Consider the following 26,682-nt stretch of genomic DNA (forward strand, 5'->3'; position numbering starts at 1 on the left):
GGAGAGAGGCAGGGATGCTATTCCAGAGGGAGGCACCTTCAGAGGACAAATATCTACCCACAAATCTCTGTTTGTGAAAGTGGCTCACCCACAGAGAATTGGAGGAGGACGAGCAGAGGGCTCTAGATGGAGAGTATTTTGGAAGAGAGCGTTGTAGATAGTGCAGGCCCCGGCCCCAGAAAGCCTTGTGAATTATGCAGAGGATCTTGAACTTTATCCTTGCAGCCACGGGGAGCCAGTGGAGGGATTTCAGTGCCAGAGAGACGCAGTCCCAGTGCTTGAGGCCAAGGATAATTCTCACTGTTCTGATCTGGATGAGTTGCAGAGGATGAAGAGTAGAAGTAGGAAGATTGAGAAAGAGGCTGTTGGAATAGTCCAGCCTAGAGAGAACCAAGGCTCTCGAGGTGATGAGATTCTGGGGGGAAGTGATAAAAGGTAGAATATCACAGAGGAGGTGCAGTTTGTAGTTGGACTTTTTGGAGATGTCTGCGATGCAAGAAGAGAAGGAGAGAGTGGAGTCAAAGATGACCCCAAGATTGTTTGCCTCATTGATAGGTAAGGGTATGGGACCAAGGAAGGCAGGACAGTGAGAGAGTGGGAAGCGGGAGCAGGGGTCCAAATTAGCACGATCTCTGTTTTAGTGGCATTCAGGCAGAGATTGTTAGCAGCACACCATGTCTGATTGCGGATAAACAATCCGGGATAAGGAGGAGTACGAGGAGGAGGCCAAGGCTAGCCTGAAAGAGAGCTCTGTGTCATCCGCATAACACTGAAAGTTAGAGGTAAAGGTAGAGAGCATATGGGCCAAGAGGGCCATGTAGATGTTGAAAAACCAGCGGGAAAGGTTAAATCCCTGGGGGCCACCACAAGTAGAGTGAGCAGTAGAGGAGAGAAAAGTCCAGAGTTCCACCTGAGAGGGCTGGTCAGAGAGAAATTAGGCGATCCACGGCAGGTCCTGATCTGTGATGCCCAGGGTATCACGGAGACGGGTGATCATGATGTTGTGGTTTACCGTATCGAAAGCAGAAGAAAGATTGAGAAGAATGAGGACAGAGTTAGTCAGTGTCAAGATTTGAGAGCAGGTCTTCACGGGTGTACTGAAGAGCAGTTTCTGTGCCTCTGGGAGCTCTAAAGCCAGACGGATGGTCATGGAGACAACCAACAGATTCAGTATGGAGAGTAAGTTGAGTGATAGCTAGCTTCTCCAGGATTTTTCCCTGGAAATGGGTAATGGAGATCAGGCAATAGTTTGCCAGAATGGACGGGTCAGCAGAGTTTTTTTTGTTGCAGAGGGTGCACATGAGAGTGCTTGAGAGGAGAGGGGAAAACACCGGTGGCGGAAGAGAGGTTACAGATGTCGGCTAAGGCTGGAGCGAGAGTGTCAATATTGTCCTTGATGGTATTGGAGGGGCAGGAGTCCCCCTGTTTAGAAGAGGCTTTCATAGACCCAACTTGTCTAGCGAAATCAACAGGTGTGACTGGGGAGAGAGAGGAGAGAAGAGGGAGAAGAGTGGGGGCAGCCGAAGGGAGCCCAAGAGACGTTGGTGCAGGAATGGGAGTGGAAGAGAGTGAGGGCAGGATGTCCTGTGTTTTTCTGGTGAAATGTGCGGCCAGGAATGAGCAAAGGGCCTGTGTGAGTGCAGTTGAGGATGTGGCTGCAGTAAGGTTGGCCTGCTCCCTGCAGACTTTAAAAAGATTGACCATGTTGTTAGATGCTGCAGAGATGTGGGCTTGAATTTAGACTCTTTTCTTGGAGCGGATGCACCATCTACATTGCCTTTGAAGAAGGCGGCAGGCCAGTTTGTCAGAGGGTGTACTTGAAGATCCACATTTCCGTTCCGCTGACCTGCACTTGAGTTTAAAGGGCAGCTAGATTGGGTTTGTAGCAAGAGTTGGACTTTTTGGCAGGCTTCATTCGGACCCTCATGACAGGGGCAAGAATGTCAAGAGTGTTGTAGATGGAATGGTGAATATTAGAGAGGGCTATATCAGGGTGGGAGTCAGCGGCCGGAGTAGAAGGAGGAGAGTAGGTGGAGGCAATGGCCGACACTGATTCTCTTTTCATGGGTCGGATGACCGTGAAGGCAGCAGGTGGTGTAGGGTGTGCCATTACAAAAGGAGAAGATAGCTTCAAGTAAGAAGAGAGAAGAGAATTATCAGTCCACGAGAGTGGGTAGTGAGAGGCATAGAAAGTGGGATGTCTGTGGAGATGAGAACATCAAGGTGTGGCCACCAGTGTGTGTTGGACAAGAGGGTAGAATGGAAAGACCAACAGAGTCACGCAGGTTGCGGAAAGGTCCTGAGGAGTCCGGATAGTTAAGATGAATTTTAAGATCCCCCAGCAAGAGGAGTTGGGAAGAGGAGAAGAGTAGAGAAGAGGCCAGGGCTGTCCATTCCATGAGGAAGAGGGTGGACTGTCCCGGCGGCCAATAGAAGGTGGCTAGAGTAAGAGAGGAGACAGGGGAGAAGGAGAGCCTGCAGACCAGGCTTTGAAAGGAGAATTAGACCTGAGTGGGGATAATGGAAACAGGGATCCACTCAGGAAAGGTTAGGGCTACTCCGCCTCCACAAAAAATCCTTGAAGTTATTGTACTGAGTCAGATTAGTAACGATACAATCCTTCATCAACTGGCAATTACCCAAATTGTTCAACTCCTTAGCTAAATGATCTTGTAAAACTGAGTGTGATAGGTGATTTCCAATGGTTGCAGGGCCATCTGCAGAATCTGCTAATGTTCCTGCAAATGGCTCCTTCTCTGACGGATATTGCTCCTTCGACATATCATGGCTTAACAGGACTAATGTCCACACAGGTTGATTGGTCCCCCCTCTGTTAAGTCAGTTTGAGTTTTTGTAATCCGACCTCACACACAATTTCACCCCCTCCAACTTTCAGTTCCCTGATAGGCTTTTTGTGCCTGGCACTTAAATCCAGCATCTATGACAGACAATTATCTCTGAATAAGGAGGAGGTTAGAGGACTACCTGACTCTGATAAAACAGAGTTGGACTCCCTTGTACGTGGGGTATCCTGAGAGATCCCCTCATCAGGCAATCTTAAATGAGTAGCTGATTCAGCATAATTCTTATTGCCAGAGATCCCAGTAACTTTGAAAGCTGGGACCTCATCAAGCAAAACAAAAAAGGTGATGGCTAGAAGGTTTGAAATTAATCCTAACCTCTGGCATTGCTCTGGGCAACCCTCCAGACCATCGTTCTTCACCTGCCAAGCCATTTCAAAAGAGGCAAGACCATATGCAAATCAGAAGTGGTCCCACCAAAAAAGGGACAGTCCAGCCAAAACTGCTTGGTCACATCCCTTCTGCACAAGACTACAAGCATCTGAAGACATGTTCCGCCCTTATTGGGCCTCATCAGTGAGGAGTCTCTAGGGTCTCTAGGCCAGCAGTCACAGAACCCACATCTGGCCATGTCCATCTCACTTGGGGGTGACTTACACAAACCAAAAGAGGTGATCGCTGGAAAGTTTGGAATTAATCCTAACCTCTGGCATTGCTTTGGGCAACCCTTCAGACCATCATTCTTTGCCTGCCAAGCCATTACAAAAGGGGAAAGACCATATGCAAATCAGGTTTGGTCCAACCCCAAAGGGGGCAGTCCACCCCGAACTGTTTGGTCACATCTCTTCTGCACAAGGCTGCAAGCATCCCCAACATGTTTTGGCCTTTTCTAGCCTCAGCAATGAGGACTAGCTGGGGTCTGTAGGCCCAGCAGACACAGGACCCACGTCTGGGCATACCAATCCCACTTGGGGTGATTTAGGAAAAACAAAAGAGGTGATAGCTGGACGGTTTGGAATTAATCCTAACCTCCGGCATTGCTCTGGGCAACCCTCCAGACCATTGTAATTCACCTGCCAAGCAACTACAAAAGGGGAAAGACCATATGCAAATCATGCTTGGTCCCACCCCAAAAGGGACAATCACTCCTGAACTGCTTGGTCACATCCCCTCTGCACGAGACCGCAAGCATCCCCAAACATGTTTTGTCCTTGTTTGGCCTCATCAGTGAGGAGTAGCTGGGGTCTCTAGGGCCAGCAAGCACAGGACCCACATCTGGGCATAGCCGTCCCACTCAGGGTGCCTTATCAAGGGCATTGCTAACATACCCTTATCTACTGGATAAGCAACAAAGGTGAGAACAACTTCCCAGTACTTCATCCAACAAGTCGCCCCAGATTACACACAGCATTTACTATAATGTGCTACCTGCGTATACTAGCACAGGCACAGACACTGGCTGTTGAGCCAGTGGTCAGCATGCAAAGAGTGTGCCTCCTGCTTTAAATATAACATAGACTGAAAGCCAGAACTAATGTGATGTGTCACCTGCCTAAACCCTCAGATACCGTTGTTTCATCAGGACTCGGCTTGCAGGTCTGTTTGCTTCCAGGCCTCCAGAAGTTAACACCAGAAACCGTCCAACGTAACTCAGGCAATGAAAACCCCAGCACCAGGCAGGGGAGCGCACTAGGATGCCAGGAAATAGGCAGCAAAACAGCAACAGAGCACACCAGCACCAGGGAACCAAAACACCATGACCACAGCAGCCAAAGCATCACAGGGGGAGCACAAAAGAGGCAATGCCAGGTAAGCCCAGCACAGGACAGCCAGCACGCTGCATCATGGGGTCCCACGTGCACACTTAAACGGTCGCTTCCACTAAGTCAGAGTGATTCTACTGACAAGCAAATTCTTGTATAAAGTGATGGAAGTAGTACAACAATAGTAATTATATGTGAAAGAGCTATCTTACATCAAACGACCATCATTTATATAGGACTCAAGTGGAGGGAAAAACGCGGGGGGACGGAGTTCACTGACTTTTTTCAGAGGGTGGGCTCAGTCCCCCCCCCACCAGCTAAAATGAGAAACAGTGAATGTCCTGTTTGAATTTATGAATTAAAGCCGACCTCAGGGATAAAAACACAGTTGTCAGGTTTGCAGGCTGGACACTTCACCACTGCACTATATAACCTGATAAAAAATAACATAGCTAAAGGTGAAATGTCCCATTTCGGTACTGCAAGTATCAGGGAAAGCATTTGTATTGGTTCTTGGAGTTTAAAACATGCACCCCTTTTAACATTTTCAAAAACACTATTAGAAGAAAATATCCTCTTTTGATTTTGTGTGTGTGTTGATTGTATGAAAGGCAAATGGCATTTGTCCTGTGCAGTTTGGGTGGTTATGCAAAGCCAATTTAATGAAATGTGCATATTTCACCTTGATTTGCCAATTTCTGCTGACGTCACATCCCATTGCCTTTGTTGAGAAGTCCCCCCACTTTAATTTGTAGGACTTGACCTCTGCATTTATAGCAGTTTACAGCATTTGAAACAGCTGGACAGTTAAAGTGTACTGACAACATGATACAGAAAGCAAGTTGTATCATATTGACACTTGTAACAGAAATAATTATCAGAAAATGTAATTTTGGACATGATGGCAAATGATCACACATGCTTATGTACACTTCAAAATAGCATCAAGTGAAGACTTCTTAATGACATTTTGGACTAGCATCTTTTACTTGATCTTCTATTTTGTTTTAATGTGTTACAGTTTTAAAGAAACACCTTTCACAATTATTACAAGTTACAAAAATATACATAAACATTATACAAAAGGTTTTAGTTAATAAAAGAAGACAAACATCATCTAATATATTATCAGGATACCTTATATTTTATAATATAAATCTTAATATAAAAGTTCATGAATTTTCTTCACAAATCTAATAAGTGTTATGGTCAATGATGTATTAGTTCCTATTATCAAACGTGCCCAAAGATCTTCACTAAAAACCATACTGGGGCAATATACCCATTTTTCTAAAAACAGCCTTCTATAGTCTTTCGTAGTGTCACGGTAGAAAATTATCAATTTCTAACATACTCTGTAAAGATGTCATTTTCAGGCAGTGGTGTTTTCCTGTGAGTGGTAATGTTGTGGAAAATGATGCATCAAACTATTATGTGGCCAACCAGCTTGAGCGGTAAGAGTAGGACTCCAGCACTGACATGTAGATCCAGAATGTACATTTAAGTTGGCCTTATTTCTTTCAATGTTATTCCCTGTTGTGACATGGGTTGCATTATATTTCGCTTCATGCTGGCTCTGCAGTTGGGTAGGAGGCCAGCTTCAGATGGGAAGCACTGTCTCCTATTGACCATATAAGTAAAGAAAGGAGTAATTATCTGTAAGTACATATTCATGACCAACACATATACCATCATTGGTACCCTCCAGGTGATGATGCACAGATATATGCACACTGTACATGATATGTTATGAATAGCTGACAACCTTATGTATTTATTTACCTATTTATTAATTTATTTATTGGTCACTTGTTAGGGACTTATACAATTAACAACACTGTTTCAAAGCTCCCACAGGGCAAACAGCGAGGGAACAGGAGAGGAAGACAATGAATTACAGCAAAGGATAAATAATTGAATTAATAGTACAAACAAATAATGAAAACAAAGGGAAGTGAGTGTTCTGAACCTGCAAGTACAGAGGGGGAAGGGTTGAGGGATAAGTGCTTTGATACTTATGGATAAATGCTCAGGGTAAGTGCTAGTAGGAGAAGAGCAGCAGCAGGACAGTGGCTGGGATGAGTGATATGGGGGATCGAGGACCGAGGACACATAAGGGCCCTGTACATCAGTCACACTGCTGTAAGATTAGCAGAAGAACAGGGGAGGAGAAGGACGAGGTAAAGAGAAAGGTCTTGAGGCTTTTTCAGATCTTTTGGCGGTCATGCTCAAGACGCAGGTCGAGAGGGTGGCTGTTCCACAGGAGGGAGACAGCCGAGGAGAGTGATCGCCTACAAGCTCTCTGTTTAGCAAAGTTCTTCACACGCAGTGAGTTGGTGCCAGAGTAACAGAGGGGCCTAGAAGGGGAGTATTTGGTCACTAGGTATTGAAGATAGAGTGGTTCCCGGCCCCAGATAGGCTTGTGGATGATACAGAGGGACTTGAATTTAATGCGTGCTGAGACCGGGAGCCAGTGAAGGCTTTGAAATGCAGTAGAGATGCAGTCCCTGGGCTTGAGGCCAAAGATAAGTCTTGCTGCCCTATTCTGGGTTAGCTGAAGAGGTTGCAGGATAGAGGAAGGAAGATTAATTCCTATTGCAGTAGTCTAGCCTGGAGAGAACGAGAGCACGGGCAAAATTGAGTCTCTGGCGGATGGTGAGGAACTCTAGAGTCCCTTTGAGAAGGAAGAGCTGAAAGTGGGACTTCTTGACAATGTCCTGGATATCAGGGATAAAGGAAAGGGAGGAGTCAAAGATGACTCCAAAATTCCTAGCTTCAGTGCAGGGGGGCATGGATGAAGGCCAGAGTGCAGGGAAGAAGTGTGGTGCAAGGGACCAAATAGGGAGAATCTCTGTTGTGCTGGCCTGGATGACATAGAGACAGTCAGGGATGAAGGAGGGTGCAAGGTCAACATTTGGAAGTTTGAAGAAAAGTTATGTATCATCAGCGTAGCACTGGAAGTTGGGGAAAAAGGAGGAAAAGAGGTGTGCCAGCAGAGAAATGTATATGTTAAAGAGCTAGGGCGAAATAATGGAGTCCTGGTGCACAGCACAGGTGGCAGAGGAAGAAGGGGATGAGAAAGGGCCCAGAATGGTTATGGATGAACTGTCAGTTAGGAAGTAGGTAAGCTAGTCCAGTGCCCGCTCCAAGATCCCAAGGGTGTCATGAAGCCTTTGTCTGAGGATGGAATGGTTCACTGTGTCAAATGCAGAAGAGAGATCAAGAAGGATGAGGACAGCAGGGGAGTCGTTCTTCACGGTTGTTCAGAAGAGCAGTTTCCATGCCTCTGGATGCTTGCAATCCAGACTGGTGGTCATGTAGGCCGCCAACAAGTTCGATATGAATGTTGAGTTGGGGGGCTAGCTTCTGAAGTAGTTTTCCCAGGAAGGGGCTGATGGAAATGGGGTGGTAGCTGGCTGGGCAGGAAGGGTCTGCAGAGGGGGCACACAAGGGAGTGCTTTAGGGAGGATAGAACAGAACCAGTAGCAAAGGAGTGGTTGAAGAGATCAGCCAGGGCAGGGGCGAGAGAGGCATGTTTTCCTTGATGGCTCTGGAGAAGCAAGGAACAACCTGTTTGGACGAGACCTTCATGGAGAAAGGAGTGAAGGAGGGGAAGGAGGAAAGAGCTGGCTGAATCATGGGGGGCAGAGCAGGGAGGGTTGGGTTGGGAGAGTGCATGACAAGGCGTTTCAGTATGTCTTGGGTTTTGGAAGTGAAGTGAGAAGCGAGTGCATTTCAGAGGGCCTGAGAAGGAGTATGGGCAGACGATGCTGCGGATGGGTTGGCAAGTTTCCTGCAGATTTTGAAGAGTTCAGCCGTGTTGTTGGACACATTGGACATTCGCGCCTAAATGTGGGCTCTTTTTTGGCATGAATGGAGAGTCTGTAGTGTCTCTGGATCAGGCGGCAGGCCAGTTTGTCAGAGGGTGAGCCTGAGGTGGGCCACTTCCATTCAGCAGCCCTGCACAGGTGTTACGCTTGGAGGCAGGTTTCAGGCAGATCCTCATGACTGGGGCAAGGATGACAAGGGTGTTGGTGATGGACAGATAGAGGTTGCTGAGGACAGATTCAGCGGAAACATCTGAGTTGGGTGGGCAAGGGGGAATGAAGGTGGAAGAGAAGGCGGCAGCTGACACTCGTTTCATCAGATGGATGTTTGTGAACAAGGTTGGCAGAGCTTAAAGAGGAGTTGTCACAGGGCCATAGGGACCCAAGTGGGAGGTGAGGAGAGGGTGGTCAGACAAGGAGAGAGGGGTGACAAGGGGAGTAGAGAGAGAGAGAGAGGTTGGAGTGGATGATAACATCCAGCACGTGTCCAGCAGAATGTGAAGGGCCAGAAGGAAGAAAGGAAGATGGATAGGAAGGAGCCGAGGTCATTGAAAAAGGTGGTTACTGTACCGGGGGAGTCTAGGTAGATGTTGAAGTCACCTAGTAGAAGCAGGTTGGTGGTGGTAGAGTGTTGGGAAGGGGGGCATCCGCCTGGAGAGGTTGGAGTAGAGGGGTTAGCAGGGGGAGAGACAGGGGAAGGAAGGAAGTTGACAGAAGGCAGGGGCTGGTCAAATAGCAGGAGGTTGGCCTGAATGCCTAAAACCAGGACTGTGCCTGTGATGTAAACATTGATACAGCAGCGATATGAGAAGAAGCCCGCAATGAGGACTTCCCACTTAGTGCTGCTATTAATGGAAGTTGAAGGATAAAATGGGAGATTGACAGTGATGTGAGAGTTCCAAAGGTCGGGAGATGGGATGGAAAAGGGGATGTTAGTGAAAATGTGTCTTGAGGATGTACTGACAAAGTCGTCTGCAATTGGGAGGCCTCGGTTAGCAGCAAGGATGTCTTTTTTATGCTTTTTCCATCCAGATTTAGGGAGAGGGAGGATAGGTGATGGTGTAGCAGTTGGAGACAATAGGGGAGAATGAGAGTGCCATATCGGAATGAGGTAAGAAGAGAGAGGCAGAGAGAAAGTGAGAGGTGAGTGTGAGTAGGCTGCAATGCAATTTCTGAGCCTGAACTACTTGGCAGAGTAGGCCAAATGTGTATTAGGTGTTAAATCAAACAAGTAGGATGTAGGCGCAGCTAAAGACGAAATGTACACAAACAGGCAGTTTCAATGCAGCATGGAGGCACAGCTAAAAATGATTTCTACAAAACCAGGCAGTTTCAATGCAGCATGGAGGCACAGTTAAAAATGATTTCTACACAAATATGCAAATTCAATGCAGCATGGTGGCACAGCTAAGAATGCAAATCACACAAACTGACTCAGTGTTGGAGGAACGGCAAAGGAAATGCAGCACAGCAGTACAGTAGTTAGTGTCAGTGAGAATGAGTCACAGGAGAGAAGTTAGAGTGCAGAGTCACCATAGAGCATGAGTGGTGATGAGAAGCAGAGGACTTTGTGAAGTCGGGCCCCTGGTGGTGTGTGTGTGGCTCGACCTTGGGGGTAGGCCCGGCTCGGGCCTGGCTTGATGTGCCGCTGCGCATAAAAGAAAGACGCAACCACCAGCTGCGCTGCATAAACCCGGACTGGTGTTCTAACGCCAGTTCCGGTGATTCCTTTATTTCCGGTGTGTCACGTGACCCGGAACTAACTGGGCACGTGACACCACATTCCTCCCCAACTTGGAGGTGTTTACACTACTATTAACAACAAAACATCAGAACGATACCGTGCGTTCAAATTGACTCTGAGTTCATCTTGGCCGGGTTTTCTGTAGGTAAACTCCGTCCACCACGTATCCCTGGAGACGAGAGGACGGTCTCGGCCTCTCTCTCAGGAGGTATCGGGTGTTACCTCTCTCTGGCGTGTCCACTCTTGGGAGCTCAGGTTCAGTCCTACCTTCTTGCTGGTGTGTCGTCTCAGGGTCTCTTGGCGTGGCATAGATTCGGGGTGATACTTGGTCTCGGGGCGTGCAAGGTGCCATCGTCTCTCTTCTTGGGGACGTTGGGCACTCTTCCCACAGTTCGGGTGGTACTTTCCTGAAGTGTGACACATTCCTTGTCACTGTTTCGCTCCCTCGGGTGGCGGTAACCATGCTGTGGTTTGCCGCACTGACTGTCCACGGTTGGAATTCAAAATTGAGGGACATCTTCTTGGGCGTAGCCCGGTTTTTGACGATGACAGTGTCGCCTGGCGTCAACTCTCTGTGACTGGCTCGCCTGGTAATGCTTTCTCGTTCATTTCGCCTCAGTCGCATGGCATCTATGGCCGGGATGTCAGGTTCGGGGGCTACCCACTGAGGGTGTATGGGAAGCTCTGCCTGTATGGGTACCCCGAGCATGAGAGCAGCAGGGCTGACGCCTGTGGAAGAGTGTGGGGTTTGCCTGTGGGTCCTCAGGAAACGATATACCACTCTCAGCCATGGATGTCCTCGTTCTTTGGCGATGCGAATGACCTTATTGAGTGACCCCATGAATCTCTCGGCGTCGCCGTTCGCTTGGGGCCATCTTGGGGTGATTCGCTTGTGTTTTACATTCATGTCCTTAAAGAAGTCGCACAGCTCTTGGCTGGTAAATGATGGTCCGTTGTCGCTCTTTATCTTCCTTGGTATTCCGTGTGTTGCGAAGATCTTTTCTAGCGTGAGGATTGTGGTCTCCGCGTTGGTGGACGCCACGTGTTCTACCTCAGGATACCTGCTGAACTCGTCAATTACCACGAGTAGATATCCTTCACTGGCAATTGTACAGTGGTCCATGCTGACTGCATCCCACCGCTTGCTGCTTCTTGGGGCACTGCTGATGGGCTCCGGGTTCTCAGGCCTTCTGGAGGCTTGGCAGGCTGCGTAGGATTCTACCAGCTCCACTACCCGTTGTTGTATGTTGGGCATCCACATTCGGGACTTTAGGTATTCCGTGGTTTTGACAATGCCCTGGTGTCCGCTGTGAGCTAGCCGGAGGGCTCTCTCCTCTAGTGATGCTGGCAGTATGATTCGGTGGCCTTTGAGGAGTACCCCTTCGGGGGCAACAGAGAGCTCATGTCGGATCCCGAATATTGCTCGGAGTTTGGCTTGAGCTGACGTGGTGCGTTGGGCCATGGACGTGAGGTAGTTCTTCCAATTACCTGACTGGATGGCGGTGTTGGTATGTTGCAGGATGGGATCCGCTTCCGTTTCACATGCTACTTCTTGCAAGGTCAGGGCTCGTGGTCGGGCGCAGGCGACTACGTGGCACACATGTTCGTCAGTTTCTTTCGCATGGCGTTGTTCTCCTTCCGTGACAGGCCTCGGGTGACGGGACAGGTAATCGGCTGGGTTGTCTGTCCCTGGGCGATATTCGACTTCGATATTGTAGGGTTGTAGTTGCAGCATCCATTTCTCGATGCGTGCTGGTGGGTGAGGAGCCGACCCTCAGAATATCGGGATCAGGGGTTTGTGGTCCGAAAATACCTTTGCTTGCTTGCCCAGCAGGTACACTTTGAAGTGACGGCATCCCCACAGGATAGCGAGTGCTTCTTTCTCTATGTGTGCATAGTTCTGCTCAGGTTTGGTGAGTGCCCGACTGGCAAATGCGATGAGGAACACATTGCCTTCATTGTCTGTCTGGGTTAGTACCGCTCCAAGGCCAACCGGGCTGGCATCTACAAGGAGTTCGGTATGCCTTTCTATGTTGAAGAATGCCATGGTTGTGGAGGCTGACAGTGAGTCCTTAATCTGTTGAAATGCTTGTTGGTGGATCGATGTCCATTCCCACTTCTGGTCTGGTCGTTAGTTCTCGGAGTGGGCTTGCAATACTGGCGAGGTCTAGAATGAACCGCGCGCAGTACGTCGCCATTCCCATGAAGCTCCTTACCTCAGTGGCAGATTGAGGTGCCTTGGTGTTCTCTATGTCCTCCACCTTGGAGGGGTCAGGTGATACGCCTTTTGCGTTGAAGATGTACCCAAAGAAAGATAGTTTTTCCTTTCTGCGTTTAGCGTCAGGCCTGCTTCTTCCAGTCTACCCAGGACTGCTGCCAGGCGTTTGTGGTGTTCTCTCTCGTTTGACGCATACACAAGGATGTCGTCGCTGATGTTTGTGGTGCCTTCTAGGCCAGCAAGGACTTTTCGGATTTCGTGTTGGAATACCTCCGCTGCTGACGATATCCCGAAGTTAAGCCGTTTGTACCATCTTAGACCGAGGTGAGAGGAGAATGTAGTAATATATCTCGACTCTCTGGCTAGTCGGAGCTGGTGATAGCCGGATCTGAGGTCCAGTTTGCTGAATATTGTTGCTCCTGTGAGGTCCACAATGAGCTCATCTGTCGTTGGAGTTATGTGGCATTCTCTTCCGATGGCTGCATTGGGAAGCCTCATGTCTATACAGATTCGTACTGCGTTGGGTTGTTTGGGTTTTTGGGCAACCACCATGGGGGATACCCACGGGGTTGGGCCTGACGTCTTTTCTATTATTCCTGCTTCCTCGAGCTTGGCCAGTTCCTTCTCCACTGCCTCTCTCAAGTGAAACGGTATCCGTCGGTGTCGGACGGCTTTCGGCTCGATGGTAGGTTCTATGTGGAGCTTGATGGTTCGGCCTTTCAGGCATCCGATGCCTTGGAATATCTTCTGGTATTGTTCTAGTAGGCCATCAAGTTCTTTGTGTTGAAGGCTGAAGGTGAAATGTATTAATTTCAGTTTTTCCGCTGTCTTGCAGCTTAGCAGTGTTTGACAGCCAGCATCCACGACATATATGCATGCCCGGCAACTGGTGTTATTATTAGAAAAGTCTGATTTAAAGGATCCTTGCACTGGTAGGGGCTTCTTGCATCCGTAGGCATATAGTCGGACATTCTTCTCATGGAGTTTGGGCTTCGGGCTGAGCTTGCCGAATGCTGTCGTTGGCATTACATTCACTGTTGCGCCAGTGTCGATGACTACTTTTAGTGGTTCTCCGTTGGCGATGACTGTACATGAGGGTCTCTTCCGTTGTCGGGATCGATATGGTTCAACGGCCGAGATGAGGTGCACCCGGTGTATCCGCTTGTTCCCTCTTTTCCGTCTGTCTTTGTCTCTCCTATCAGGGGATTCGCTGTCATCGCTGTCATCACTCTCGCTTGTGTCCGGGGATCTTTGGGAGTGATCAACGGCTCTGGCCTTTCCTTTCTTGTTAGGCTGGAATGGATTTTCTCTGGGTGCAAACTTTTTCCGGCGCTCCTGCCCTGGTCGCGGAGTTGGTTCTCTTTCGTTTCGGTTTGGCGGGTTTAGACAGACTGCAGCGTAATGATTAAGGCGGTTGCATTTTCGGCATGTTGACCCCCATGCAGGACAGGATTCACCTTTGTGCCACGGGCCGCCGCACCATTTGCAGGCTTTTTCCTTCCCTTGCGGCATGTGGGCCTTTTGCTCAGGCTTCACATGAGTGTTCCGGTGTCTGGATATGGTTGCAACGTCTTCTGTTGGTCTTGGGCTGTCGAGTGGAAGTCTCTGGATCGCCGCCTCGATCACCGCTACCTGGTCTTCCGTCTGCTCACGAAGGCACGCCATTTCCAGGATGCGGGATAGGCATATGTTGCTCTCTGAGAGGATAGCTCTCCTCAGTTTTTCTGAGGATATGCCGTTGATTATTTGGAGGCGGATGGCGAACTCCTCGTCAGGGAACTTGCAGCCGACCGCCATCTCGCGCAGGCGTGCATGACATTTTTCAACTGTCTCGGTGTCTCGCTGCCTGGCCATGCAGAAATGAAAACGTTCATAGTCCGGGTTGAGGTCAGGTTTGAACATGTTAGTGAGCGCAGTCTTCGCAGCGTCGTAGTCATTTCCGTCTCCGCGGTTTGGGATGGCGTTAAACAGGCGTAAGGCGGCAGCCACGATGTTGAGCTAAAGGAAGGTACGTTTCCTCTTTGGTACTGTAATATTTCTTGCGTCGAGGTGCATTTCAAACTGTTGTAGCCAGATTTCCCAGAGAATGGCTGCTCCAGTGGTGAATGGGTCAAACGGAGTCATGAGCGTGGTGAGCGCTGGGTCGGGGTGATCTGTGGAGATCCTCCTTCTGGATGACGAGCTAGTGTTGACCCTCGAGGGGCTAGACTCTCTGCTGGACATGTTGCGTTACTGGGGTGATGGCGCAGCCAAGATTTGCAGGCCTGTAGGGCTTCACTCACCCGTGTTGTGATGCAGGTGCCTGCATGCTTGAGTGATGTTTTCCGTTGACTTTGATAGCTTGGTTGTGCCTCCTGATATTTTAACTGTTCAATAGGAGAAAAAAAAATGTGTTTTAAAAAAAAAAACCTAAATTGTTCTTGGGTGAGGCAGGACTTGCTGCAGCCACTTTGTGTCGAGCGTGATGCTCCTAGAACGTTGGGGGGCTGAGAACGAGGCTTCCAAAGTTTCCGTCGGGCCTGCGTGTAGGTTTGGAATGTTGGGGGTGTGAAAACGAGGCTCGGATGCTGCACGTGTTGATATGCAGCTCCGCTCGCGGGCTCTTCTCCTTTCCCCTCGTCGCCAGTGTGAAGTCGGGCCCCTTGTGGTGTGTGTGGGGCTCGACCTTGGGGGTAGGCCCGGCTCGGGCCTGGCTTGATGTGCCGCTGCGCATAAAAGAAAGACGCGACCACCAGCTGTGCTGCATAAACCCGGACTGGCGTTCTAACGCCAGTTCCGGTGATTCCTTTATTTCCGGTGTGTCACGTGACCCGGAACTAACTGGGCACGTGACACCCCAGACGTGAGTTCAGTGGAGCCAAGGCAGCCACTAAGTAGCTGTACTCATGTGATGGCACAATTAGGGAAATCACAGTCAAGAGGATCCTTGCATGTATAAGTAACATTCAGGGGCATTTTGACTGTAGGTTTCAGGAAGTGGGACCCGCAGCACAGCCAGGCACTGGCAGGAACGGACAGGGCCCTAGATGTGGGCCTTTGCAGAGGGGGCTGGTTTACACATGCCGGTTCCCCAATACGCCACTAATAGGACGAAGTAGCCAATCAGGGTCAGGGGAGGCGAATGAGGAGGATGGTGGCCATAATGGAATCGCCTCGTGGTGCAGGTAACAAAGAATCAGCAGACTGCCACACTGCTCCAGAGTAAATTCAAATGAAATTCAAATGTAAAGCAAGGCGGCGGGAGCACAAATGAATTGGCCTTTTGTAAATGATAAAGCACTTTGTTTTTTTTTTTAAATTGACAAATTCGAAACTGATATTCTTTCCTTGTTTTTCTTTTAAATAAGAAAAACACTCATATCGCATGTACTGTTAGATGGCATAATGGCAGCAAATCATTGAGGCAACAGGGATGATAGGTGCAGCTTCCAGGTCTGGCAGGCAAGGAGTCCACATCCTCATCACTCCAACATCCGTGAAGAAATACTACCTTAAAACTACTACCAAGTATATCCAACCCCAATACTTACCAAGAAGCTAATTTCAATCAAACTACAGTATTTTAATTAGTTGTGATGTGATGCTAATTCTCAGAATACAGGTCTCTTGTGCCAAGCTTGGCAAGTTGGCATAGAAGTGACTCACTCTTGTTTGTAAGGGAAAAATGTGCACATGGGTTCCCTCAACACATCACACTACATTAGAAATTGTTGTGAAATCTGCACACGCCTGATTTGAACATCTTCAGTTTGCCATGAGTGGTGCAGAATTGTGTCTACTCTTGCAAATTAGAAAAGATGGCATGCATTTATAAAATGTACTGCTGCTGTGTGGACCTCTCATCATCCAGGTGACAGGCCGTGAGGTAATTCTCTCCCTCCCTGTAGCCTTGCTTGGTATGCTTTGAGTTCTGTGCTATTATGTTTGCCTGTAAGAGGGGAAGAGGTCATCCTGCCTCACCTGATTGGAAACATTCTGGGTCATGAAACCTTAGTCACACGATCTAGACTGGCAAGGAGTTATGTATCTCTATGTCTCCCCCAGTATTTGTAAAATCTACCTACTGCTGTGTGGATATTACGTTATCCAGAGGAATAGCAGGGTGTAGCTCACCTGCACCCTGTCAGTGCAGTCTGCACTTCTCTTCACATCATTGTTTTGTAGTTTATAGCACACTTGGATGCTCTCGGCGAATGGGTGAAGGGAGGAGGGTATTTTGCCTCACCTGATTGGAAAATTGTGGGTCATATTTCTTTGATCACATTCTACTCAAAGGTACATAACAAACTTTCTTAAGGATGTTCATAGACAGGAGTGCAGCACGAGTAAGGTACAGTTTTCACCCTGCCTGTTATGTGGATGTTGAGTGACTGTTAATCTGTATCTGTTTGTTCGTCCACTGTACTGTGTAGGCACTATGTTTTGTTATACCTCCTCAATACCTGTGATTATCACCCCCTTGCTAAGCAAGCAAATAACCACAATCAGGCAGCCTGTTAGGGCTCCGAATTCCCCAGTCTTGTCAATAATAATTTCTAGTGGAAGGTATTTAAAATATATGCTTCAAACATCCACGATTTTCTAATGCAATTGCTATCCACTTCTATTTCAATTGTGATAATTACAGAAAGTTGGTTACATGACAGTTCGGTCCGATTTTAGAATGTTTCTTTTCAGGCAAATAATACATATTTCAGGTCAACAGTTCTGTTCGCTCAGTCAGGGGTTTAGCTAGACTTCGTTTATGTTTTATACATTTCAGATTTTTGATTCTACTTCATTGTCTATGTTATGATCTATGTCCATTGTTTATGTCCCCTTGCCCATCCCCCTCATCAAGTGGTTACTCAAATGCATGTTTCCTTAATTTATTGTAAAATCGGGAACGCCTATATATATATATTTCTGGTCAAAAACAGACCCAAACACCATCAAAGAAAAATGAATAAAAAATTATATTAATTTGTCAATCTTCTCCTAGGTTATCTCTATATATTCAATTGTTTTATGCCACTCATATTTTTATTGTGGATTCTTTTTGTGTCTCATCATTTCAGAATCGATTTTCACATTCCCACGATGTAAGTGATTATCAATGTACACAACTTCACACACAAACCTAGCTTCAGGGATAATTTGACTTTTTCTGTATCTCCTCAGCCACTTCTTGTCCATGGCTCTCCGTTGTTGTTAAATTGGACTCATAATTTAGCTATTCCTTTTATTTGCTCCCTTCCTGTTAGATCTGTATTTCTCCCTTGCTCCCATTTCACAAGCTACACTGTATATTTAAAAAATGCTTCTCCTTTTATTATGAGCAAAGTTCTGTATTCTTCCTATTCTGATCTATTTCTTTCTCCATAAATAGAAATATCCTAACATGCAATTTTCTATCACGTTTGTTCTAAGTAGCTGAACACCTTGACCCAGTTTGACTATTTCCCTCAGCTCCCTAATGTACTCCCAAATTGTGGAAGGAAAAGGAGATTATCAGACATTGCTGTTTAAAATCTCCATGGAACCCCTGGGAGATGTGTCTGTCATGCTAGGAGTAAAGGTTTACAAATATGGCGATGACACCCAAGTCTATATTAAGGTGTCACTTCCAGCTGACATCCTTTGCCTAAAGATATGGTTCAGTGTCCTCAAGGCCTGGGGGCCTTCCTTTTCACCAATCCCTGTATTACTCTGGACTTCTCTTCTTCAATAACACTTTTTGAACAGTGGCTTTACTACTCGCTTTACTTTTTACCAACCCTAACCAGATGTCCAATGTGAAGACATGTGGGAATATGTTCATTTACATCTTAACTTTATGAGTCCTATCTCCTTATTGTGACACTTGCGTTTTTTTTTATGTGTCTTTGCTCTGGAAGATGAAATCTTTTTTGCCACCCTTAGATTTTATCTCAGGTTTTCATAATGTAATATAAGCTCTTGAATTAGTTTACCTGGCTGGCAGAAAAACTATATTCATGGGTCTTCCAACTTCAACTTTAGCTCCACTTGATTCAGTATTACATTCAGCGACCCATGTACATTCTGGAACTCAAAAATGTGAGCACATTACCTCGAACTTAGTTTCTCTTCACCAAATTCCTCTTCACTTTCATGCACATTTCAAGATTTAGTACATTAACTACAAGTTAGTGGTTGTGGGGCCACTGGTTTATCTAGCCGCTAATTTCCAAACCTCATTTCGTGCTTCCCTCCATTGTTTGCTCCCCGGACCTTTACTGGTTTTCTGTAAAGCCCTTAAAACTTGCCTGTTTTCCTTTGCTTATGCTCAATTAGTACCTGGCGTGCCGCAAAAAGAAAGAAATCTTTGCACCAATTTTTTTTGATGTTTCCGAGCCTTAGCTCACGTTGCAGCGTGTCCCTCATGTCGGTCTTCTGTTTTGCTTATTTTTTCCAAAGGCCTCCATGAAAAGTGAGAAGGCACTACACGTAGTCCCTTCTTCCTGTTCCGTGGTGACAATTTTTTTTGTTTACCTTTTTTCATCTATTTCAATGGCTGCCATGGAAAGGTGAAAGGGACTGCAGTCCCTTCTCCCTTTCCATGGTGGCCATTTTTTTTGCTTACTATGGCCGCTATGGAAAGGGAGAACAGACTTCATTTCCCACTCTGTGATAGCCTTTTGTTTTGTTATTGCCTGTGAAACTCAGCACGTCTAACAACCAAAAAGACACCATTAATACTCCAGTCTAATGGGCCGGGTACAATTGGCAAAAAACCCTCACCGCAGGGGCATTAGCGTGTCAGGTAATGACCCCAGGGCCTTCATTATTGCCCTCGCTACACTCAGGCCTGTAACTATGGGCCCCGCAGGCATTACCTGATGCAGTAATGCCCCTGCAGCTAGGGGCTTATTGCCTCAGTGTCCGAACACGGATATCTGATTTAACATCTGCTCCTCTTTTCCAGTATAATTGTTATTTGTTTTGTTGTTTAACACTGCTTACAATTTTGTGTTATTCTTGTTTTCTTTGAACCTTATTGATGCTATGTCCACATTCTGTTTGTAATTTTATTGTACAGTGCTCAGATAACCTTTACAAAATGTATACATATAAAAAAAAAAGGGTTACCATCACAAGAGCAATATCATGGTAAGCATTTAGGTATGTCCTTCCACCCTATCTCCCTTGTTGTCCCAAGAACGGGAGTCCTGAAAACAAAAGGCTTTTTGAATGTACAGAAAGGTGCTCATGGCCTAATGATTGCAGGGATACACAAGTGTGCATTGACATTAGGCCACCCTATCTATCAGAGAAATAGATTCTTGAGCACTGATTCCAGGAGCCACCATGACTCAGCCTGTATCAATTGCCTGGGGTCCAAGGTCATGCAGGGAAAACCAGATTTAATTGATCAGGAATAATGTAGTGGCAAACCTGGGTGGTCCAGCTTGGAGTCGGGTATACAGGAGGGATGTGCTGCCTGATTACAAGGTGGTGGATAACAATGTTTTAACCTTGATGCACATTAAGCTGGGCTGTCCACCACACAAGCAAGCTCACATGGGAAATAATCAGCTTGCCAAGCCTATACAAGTCAGCAAACTCTCCTGAGCGGTACACAACTGCAGCAGATTTCATGATCATAATGCCAAACCCTAACCAGGCCGGCTGTGCAAGGAGAGCAGGTCACGATTCAAATGTAGCAGTTAGGGGACAGTTACAGAGAGCAAGTGGGAAGCAGCACCAAGGAGAGCGTATAAATGAGTTAGGAGCGGAGTGGGGGAATGAGTAGAAAGAGGAGAATGATCGTAGAATGAGGAAGAAGCAGAAAGAGAGAAAGGAGCAGAGAAGGAGGGACCAATAGAGTGCAAGAAAGAAGCAGAGGAGGAGGAAGGAGTAGAGAGAGGATGGAGAGGATGATTAAAGAGAAGAGGGAAAGAACGGATGGAGGATGAGACCACAAAGCACCTAGAAGCAGAGAAAAGGGGGAAGGCAGAGAAGGATCATCATAGAAGAGAGGAGAATGGGAGACAGAGAGATGGAATATCAAAGGGAGAAGAATGGGGAGTAGATGACCAATGCACACCCATTCGGAGGGGAAGAAGAGGCATCATAAACAAAGACAGCATGGAAAGGGGAAGGATTGGGGTGGAGTGAAGGCGTGACAGAGAGGAAGAGGTGAAGAAAGAGCTTGAGGAGAGCAGAGAGTGCTTCAAGGGAGAGAGAGTAGTGGTTCAGGGAACAATGGGAAATGGGCTGCAGTTTTTAAAAATCTGGTCTAGTAGGACAATCCTAAATTGATGAGCAGGATTTTCATCTAGGGCTACATTTACAAGAGAAACAATAGCCTGAGAGTGGTGAGCTTTAGGGAAGCCTCCATTTGGAAGTCTGTGTTGTGAGACAAAGCAGGAGAGTCAAAGGTAAAATGTCTGCTCTCTCTGTCACCTTACCACCTGATGATGTCTTCAGCATGCTTGAGTCATGGTCGTAAGTAGATGATACCCAGACGACCAAAACGAGATCTGGACAACCCCTACACAGCCGAAATAGACACTGAGTCAAAGATACATTGTTTGGGACATTATAAAACCCCACAGACTGTGAGTGACTGTTTGAACTGCCTGAAAGGCGGCCTTGAACCAAAGAGGGTGGAAGAACTAAGGCCTGCAAAAAGGAGTTCATGTTTGGTTGTGTACAAGACTTTTTGCAATATCATTTCCAACACCCTAAGTATAAAATACTTTGAGTACCCCAAGCTGATCTTAGGTTGACTGTTTTTCCCTGCGCTGAAAGCGCATCGGTATGTGTTTGCTAACGTGTATGCGTTTGGATATGTAGGAGGGCATACTTATGAGTGCCTGTATGCCTGTGTAGATCTATGAAAATGTTGTGAGTAAATGATAATATCACATCAACTAATGGCATGTGAGAGGACTACCCGAGCATGAGGGAATGCCTGTTCGTGAGGATGCATGATCAAAGTTTCACCAAAACATCCTCATGGCACAGAAAAACTTCAATTGATTTTTTATCCTGATCTGGGTCTCATTGTAAATCCAGTGGATAATCAGGCGTTGCACATCTGGGGGAAGGAGTGTTAGAGGTCGATCATAATCCTCAGATCTTCTTAAAGTGGTGTGAGGTTCAATACAACGGTGCAGCTCTTGTCCTATTCCTTTATGGGGTTACCCTGTGCAAAGATTATTTATAGATGAAACTCACATTAGGTGGTGGGACCAGGTGGATGTTGCTTTGTTTTGAGAGGTTTTTCTTTTATTGCTTTTCAGGCCATCATTTGAAAAAAGTAAAACTAAGAACAGAAAAAGATGTTCCATGTCCTTGCCCCAGCTGCATTCTCTTTGTTTGCCAAACATACATTAAACATGTTTCCTGTGTCTTCCTCCCATACACACACACAAGCACACTCTCTGTCTGCACTCTTTATCTTTCTTCCTCTGTCTCTTGCTCTCTTACTCTATGCCTCTGTCTCCAATGTGGGTGAGCTTCGGGGTGCATGTTTGCTAGAGAAATACATCTTGAAGGGGAGATGTGTTTCTCTTCGTAGAACAGCTATTAAAACAGGAACATATTTAATTGCACTAATATTGCAAACTGTTTTAAATGTTACAATGTGTATTTCGAATGATAATTTCCTGTATGAATTGTAGTTATGATGAGAATGGTACACTTGTCTTACTGCACAAAGTACGTTATTCAAATCTAGATTCACCTTGTAAATTATTTCGTGATAGAAGGTTATCATTCCAAGATTTAAAATCTGGAGCAGTCCTATTGAACTCTTTCAAAATACCGCATGAGAAAAGAAAAGGGATCACGTAGCATTTGCAGGGTTCTAGGCTTCTTTGTACAAAATCAAACAGAATTTAAGGAACATAAGAAAAAACATTGATCTCTATATTTGAAAAATATGCCAGTGGTTAAAGGGGTGTATGTTTTTGTCATTGATTTTGCAATGCATCCTGGGAGTGGAGTTCATTTCATATTTCCCAACACTCACCCTAACAATAACATGTTTGTAATATTGAAGCCACTGACATCAAGATTCTTGTAACATTGAATCATATATACTGATTCAGATAGCATCAGATCTTTTATCTGTGGCAACAATGTCTATGCAATGTGTCAATCCATTGTGATTGAAGGGATATTTAGAGGTAGCAGTTACATTCCCTCAGAGTTTTAGCCAGGACTAGGGGTAAGGATGGCTGTGCACATGCTCAATTCCCAAAGAACAGACCTCCTAAGAGAATTGCATATATAGCTTAATACAATAATATAATGTTGCATTGTGGCCGATATGTTTAACTCATCCAATGCAAAATATTCAATTTGTTCAAGATATTATTAATCCACAATGTTTATTAGACAATTTACATTATAAGGGCTTGCGGTCTAGCATTGAGCACATACTCCAAGGTGCCCTCAACGCCCGAGGAGCAGTCTTGTATGATCAGTGATGCTCCCCATCATCTGGAAATCGCTACTCCGAGAAATCACACTTTTGGTTGACCATCCAAACATTTGCCAAGCTCTATAAAGCGCCTGCCCATTTCACACCAATCACTCCCTTTCTGGTCTTACACGGATGCGCACAAAGACACCATTTTGGGAACAACACACATTTTTCAGTGAGTGTGCATTGTGCAAATAAGCAAATAAGGCTTTTGCTTGACAATGAATCTCTCTTGTATTGCAGCAATGAACTGTGAATTCGTGCCTTGAAGTGGTGACAAGCAGTGCAAGGGATTTTCTGTCTGGTTCATATTGACTTTGACTGAATTACCTGGTTCTCCTCTGTCACCTTTCTGTCCATGTCTCCCAGGACGACCAGGAACTCCCTGCTGGCCATCCTTCCCATTTGGCGCAGAGCACACATTTTCCTGAAGCATAGCAGTAGATAGAAGCATAGTCAGGATTAGGGCAGGTACCCATAATTTGTGCGCCATACTGCGTCTGAAAAAATAAATCACATGGTTAGACATTCTCTGCGCTAAAAGTGATCACAGTACCACCATGGGGTCTCATTGTAATGTGTTTTGGTAGATGGGTGAACAGTCAACCTGAGGCTAAGAAAATGTGATACAAAAGGAATTAGTTTACAATAAAATATTGTGATGGGTTAAGTGTGGAATAAACTTAAGTATAGGAGGTTATCAAAGAAACAAAAGATGGACGATGTCATTTTACTTAGAGACTGTAGTCCATCAGCCCATCCCTCACTTTCCATGGGGTCTGCCTCATGGGGGGCAGGTAAAGGTCCCACAGCCTTTGAAGTCTCAAGTGTTCCCTGAAATTCATTCAAGTGCACGTGGATTGGGCTCTCTGTGGTCGACTCCTCAAGATTTCAGGTTCACAGGTGGACACACTTTGAGGCTCGAGGAGCTATGGGTTGCAGGTCAGGGTTCATTATCGGGGAAGGTCACGGTCCTGCTCCCAACCCATGCATGAAATGGACATTTGGGAACTGTCGCTTAAGCGTTCTACAACTCAAACCATTGATGAAGGCTTGCTTGTTCTGTGTGGCAGTAACCAATGTTCTCTGGCTATCATGCAGGTCCTACTGCCTTTGTGTGCAGGTTACTTATTTCAGCAAGTTCCTGAGAGACATTTCCCTGCATCATGCTAATCGGGCACAGGCGGCTGAGGAATGACAGTGGAGTGACTGATCGCCATTGAAATCCTGTGCAGCTGAAAAGAAGTGTTGAGCTACAACGTTGCATCAATTTTGGGGGTGCCATGGAGTGATTCCACTCAGACTGTCCGACAAGTCCCACTCGCTGTGAGCATGCATTGCAACTCCGGGATTACCAGTTTTGGTCCCCAGCTGGCAGAACTCCATCTGCAACACTAGGTTAGGTGACACACTGCCATTTTAGATCTGCCACAGGTTCCCTTAGCTCAGCCTTCACATGCACCGCACCACCACCTTTCATTGTTAATTTCCATTTCCAACTGGCAATGCCTTTCAATACAATGATTGCTCTAGACACTCCGCAAATCTTTACATAATTCAGTTGCAAGAAAGGCAGCCTTTTAAGTGTCTACTGCTATATTTTGGTAATCCAGGCACTGGAAAGGTTTGATAATTTGCATGAAACAACAATAAAATAATCAATTGCCAGTTAATAACCTATTTGACCATGGTGTTAGTCAGTTAGTCCACTGATGATTGGCAAAATGGAGATATAAGATGTTAAGGCCTAGTAGTGTCTAAAGCAAAAGCATGTGCATCAATAATCAGAGAGGTGGTTCTCTCACTGGTCACACATACCATTGGTCGGGAGTAGCCGTAAACGAATATCCATGTGTCTCACATACACTCTATACTCTGTGATCCCCAGAAACAGCCACCTTCAGGCAGTTGCACTTGACCACAGCGTAGCAATTCTCAGTCCGAAGCCAGCGAGAACAATGCTGTCATCCAGCACCAAGTGCTAGTTGGACCTTCCGAATTCCCAGAAGAACAATCTCATATTGAACTTATGGTGGAGACAGCATCACTGCATCCCTTCTGGCTGCAATCCACCAACAGCCTCTCAAAGGTATAGCGAGACATCATTGATATCAAAGCCTGCCTGAGTACATTTAAAACACAGGCGGCTGCTTCAGAAAGCAGGTTGAGGGCATGCGTCGACAAAACATTCAAATTAAGCAAGCTAAGAAAAATGACATCCTGCTCGAAGTAGATAATGTGGAAGACCACATTTGCACCATATCATCATTACTTTGCATCATAAATCTATAGAATTACCAAAATAAGCGAAACCCCGCCCACCTTTGTATCCCTCTTCTCTCTCCATCTCTCCACCTTTCTCACCTCCCCATCCACTGCTATGCCTCTTCTCTCTTACCTCCTCTATCGAGCTCGCAACCATCCTCCACTCATAAAACCTATCCAACACTCATAGTGATCCCTTTGTACACCAAATTATCAAAGACCTGTACCTTATCTACCTCACCAACTTCTCTCTCTTGCCACTGCCATCTTCCCAGCCTACTGTGAATTTGCCACGGCCATGCTCATCTTGGAAAATCCACTGCTGACCCTTTTAATCCCTCTTTCTACAGATCTAATTATTTCCTGTCTCAATAGTCTGTGGAAATATGAAAGGGGCAGACTCATAGAGAACTAACTTGAGGCCTGATGAAATGGGGCAGGAGTATGGGTCATTCTTCTTGGAGCAATGGAAAAAGAGTGGTGGTGTGGGACAACCTGGCAGGGTCAGTATGAAATAGGACACTTGCATGAGACAATCTTATAAGGTTGATTAAGAAATGGCATGGGACAGTATTTTGGAGGCAATTTTGAATGGGGCAGATGTATGTATGGGTGATCTTCCAAGTTCAATGTGAAAAGATGCATGTTCAAGGGTAATCACCTGAGACATTAGGAAAGTAGGCAGGCGTTAGGGAAATCTTCAAGCAATGTTAAGTGTCATGGGGACATTTTCTGGTGGTAATATAAAGCAATGTGGTGCATAGGGTAGACCACTGTGTCAATGTGAAAGAAGCAAGGACATTGAAAAATGTTCTGGGTGACATGGAAATGGGCCTGGGCATGGGGCAATCTTTTGAGGATAAGTGAAATTGGCATGATGCAATCTTGGGCAACACGAAAGGGGCATTAGAAAGGGGGTAATAGAAGTGGTATATACAATATTTTGGTGACGATATTAAAAGGGCATAGGGGCATGAGTCAATCTTCAGGGATCAATACGAAAGAGGGTGAGGCCATTGGACCATATTTCTCAGGGAGATAGAAAGTCCCATGGTGTAGTCCTCTCGGTGCAATATAAAGGATTTGGGGCGCATGGCAATTTTCTGGGAGCAATGTCATAGCACCATGAGACAATTTGCTGGGGCAATGTAAACTGGCGTAATAAAATATTCTCAGCACAATATAAAATGGGAACAAAGCACTATTCTAGGGACAATGTGAAAGAGTAATGACAATTTGCTGGAGGCAATGTGAAGGCATAGGGAATTCTACTGGGGCAGGATGAAAGAGCCTGTTGAAACGTTCTGTGGCATGAGACAATATATACTGGTATGACACCCTTTAAACTGGCATTCACTTTACCTGGGCACCCCGTGAAACTAGTATGCCACTGCTCAATTGGTGTAACACTAGGAAAGCACTGCTGAACGTGGACGATCATTTTAAGGGTAACATTAAAGTGCCATGGTTTTTTCAGAAGGCAGTGCTGACAATGGCCATGGCATTTTCTGGGGCAATGCCAACACTTTGATGCCAATGTGCATAGATTGGGAAAGGTGGCATGGTACTGCTGAAACTGTCATGATGATGTAATATCAATTGAAGAAGCTTGCATGCCATGGATCCACT

General features: G+C 46.2%; 1 protein-coding gene across 1 annotated transcript in view; it reads right to left on the reverse strand.

The window, feature by feature from the left end:
* The window catches only part of C1QA (complement C1q A chain), a 36,164-nt gene that overhangs the window by 7,019 nt on the left and 2,463 nt on the right, over positions 1–26,682 (reverse strand). The window contains exon 2 of the mRNA XM_069610874.1: positions 23,119–23,288. Within this exon, the coding sequence (XP_069466975.1) occupies positions 23,119–23,281 (163 nt within the window). The 5' untranslated portion in view covers positions 23,282–23,288. The remainder of the gene's footprint in view (positions 1–23,118; positions 23,289–26,682) is intronic.

Source organism: Ambystoma mexicanum, chromosome 8 (genome assembly GCF_040938575.1).
Source record: "Ambystoma mexicanum isolate Mex_15411 chromosome 8, UKY_AmexF1_1, whole genome shotgun sequence".
Taxonomy (NCBI): Eukaryota; Metazoa; Chordata; class Amphibia; order Caudata; family Ambystomatidae; genus Ambystoma; species Ambystoma mexicanum.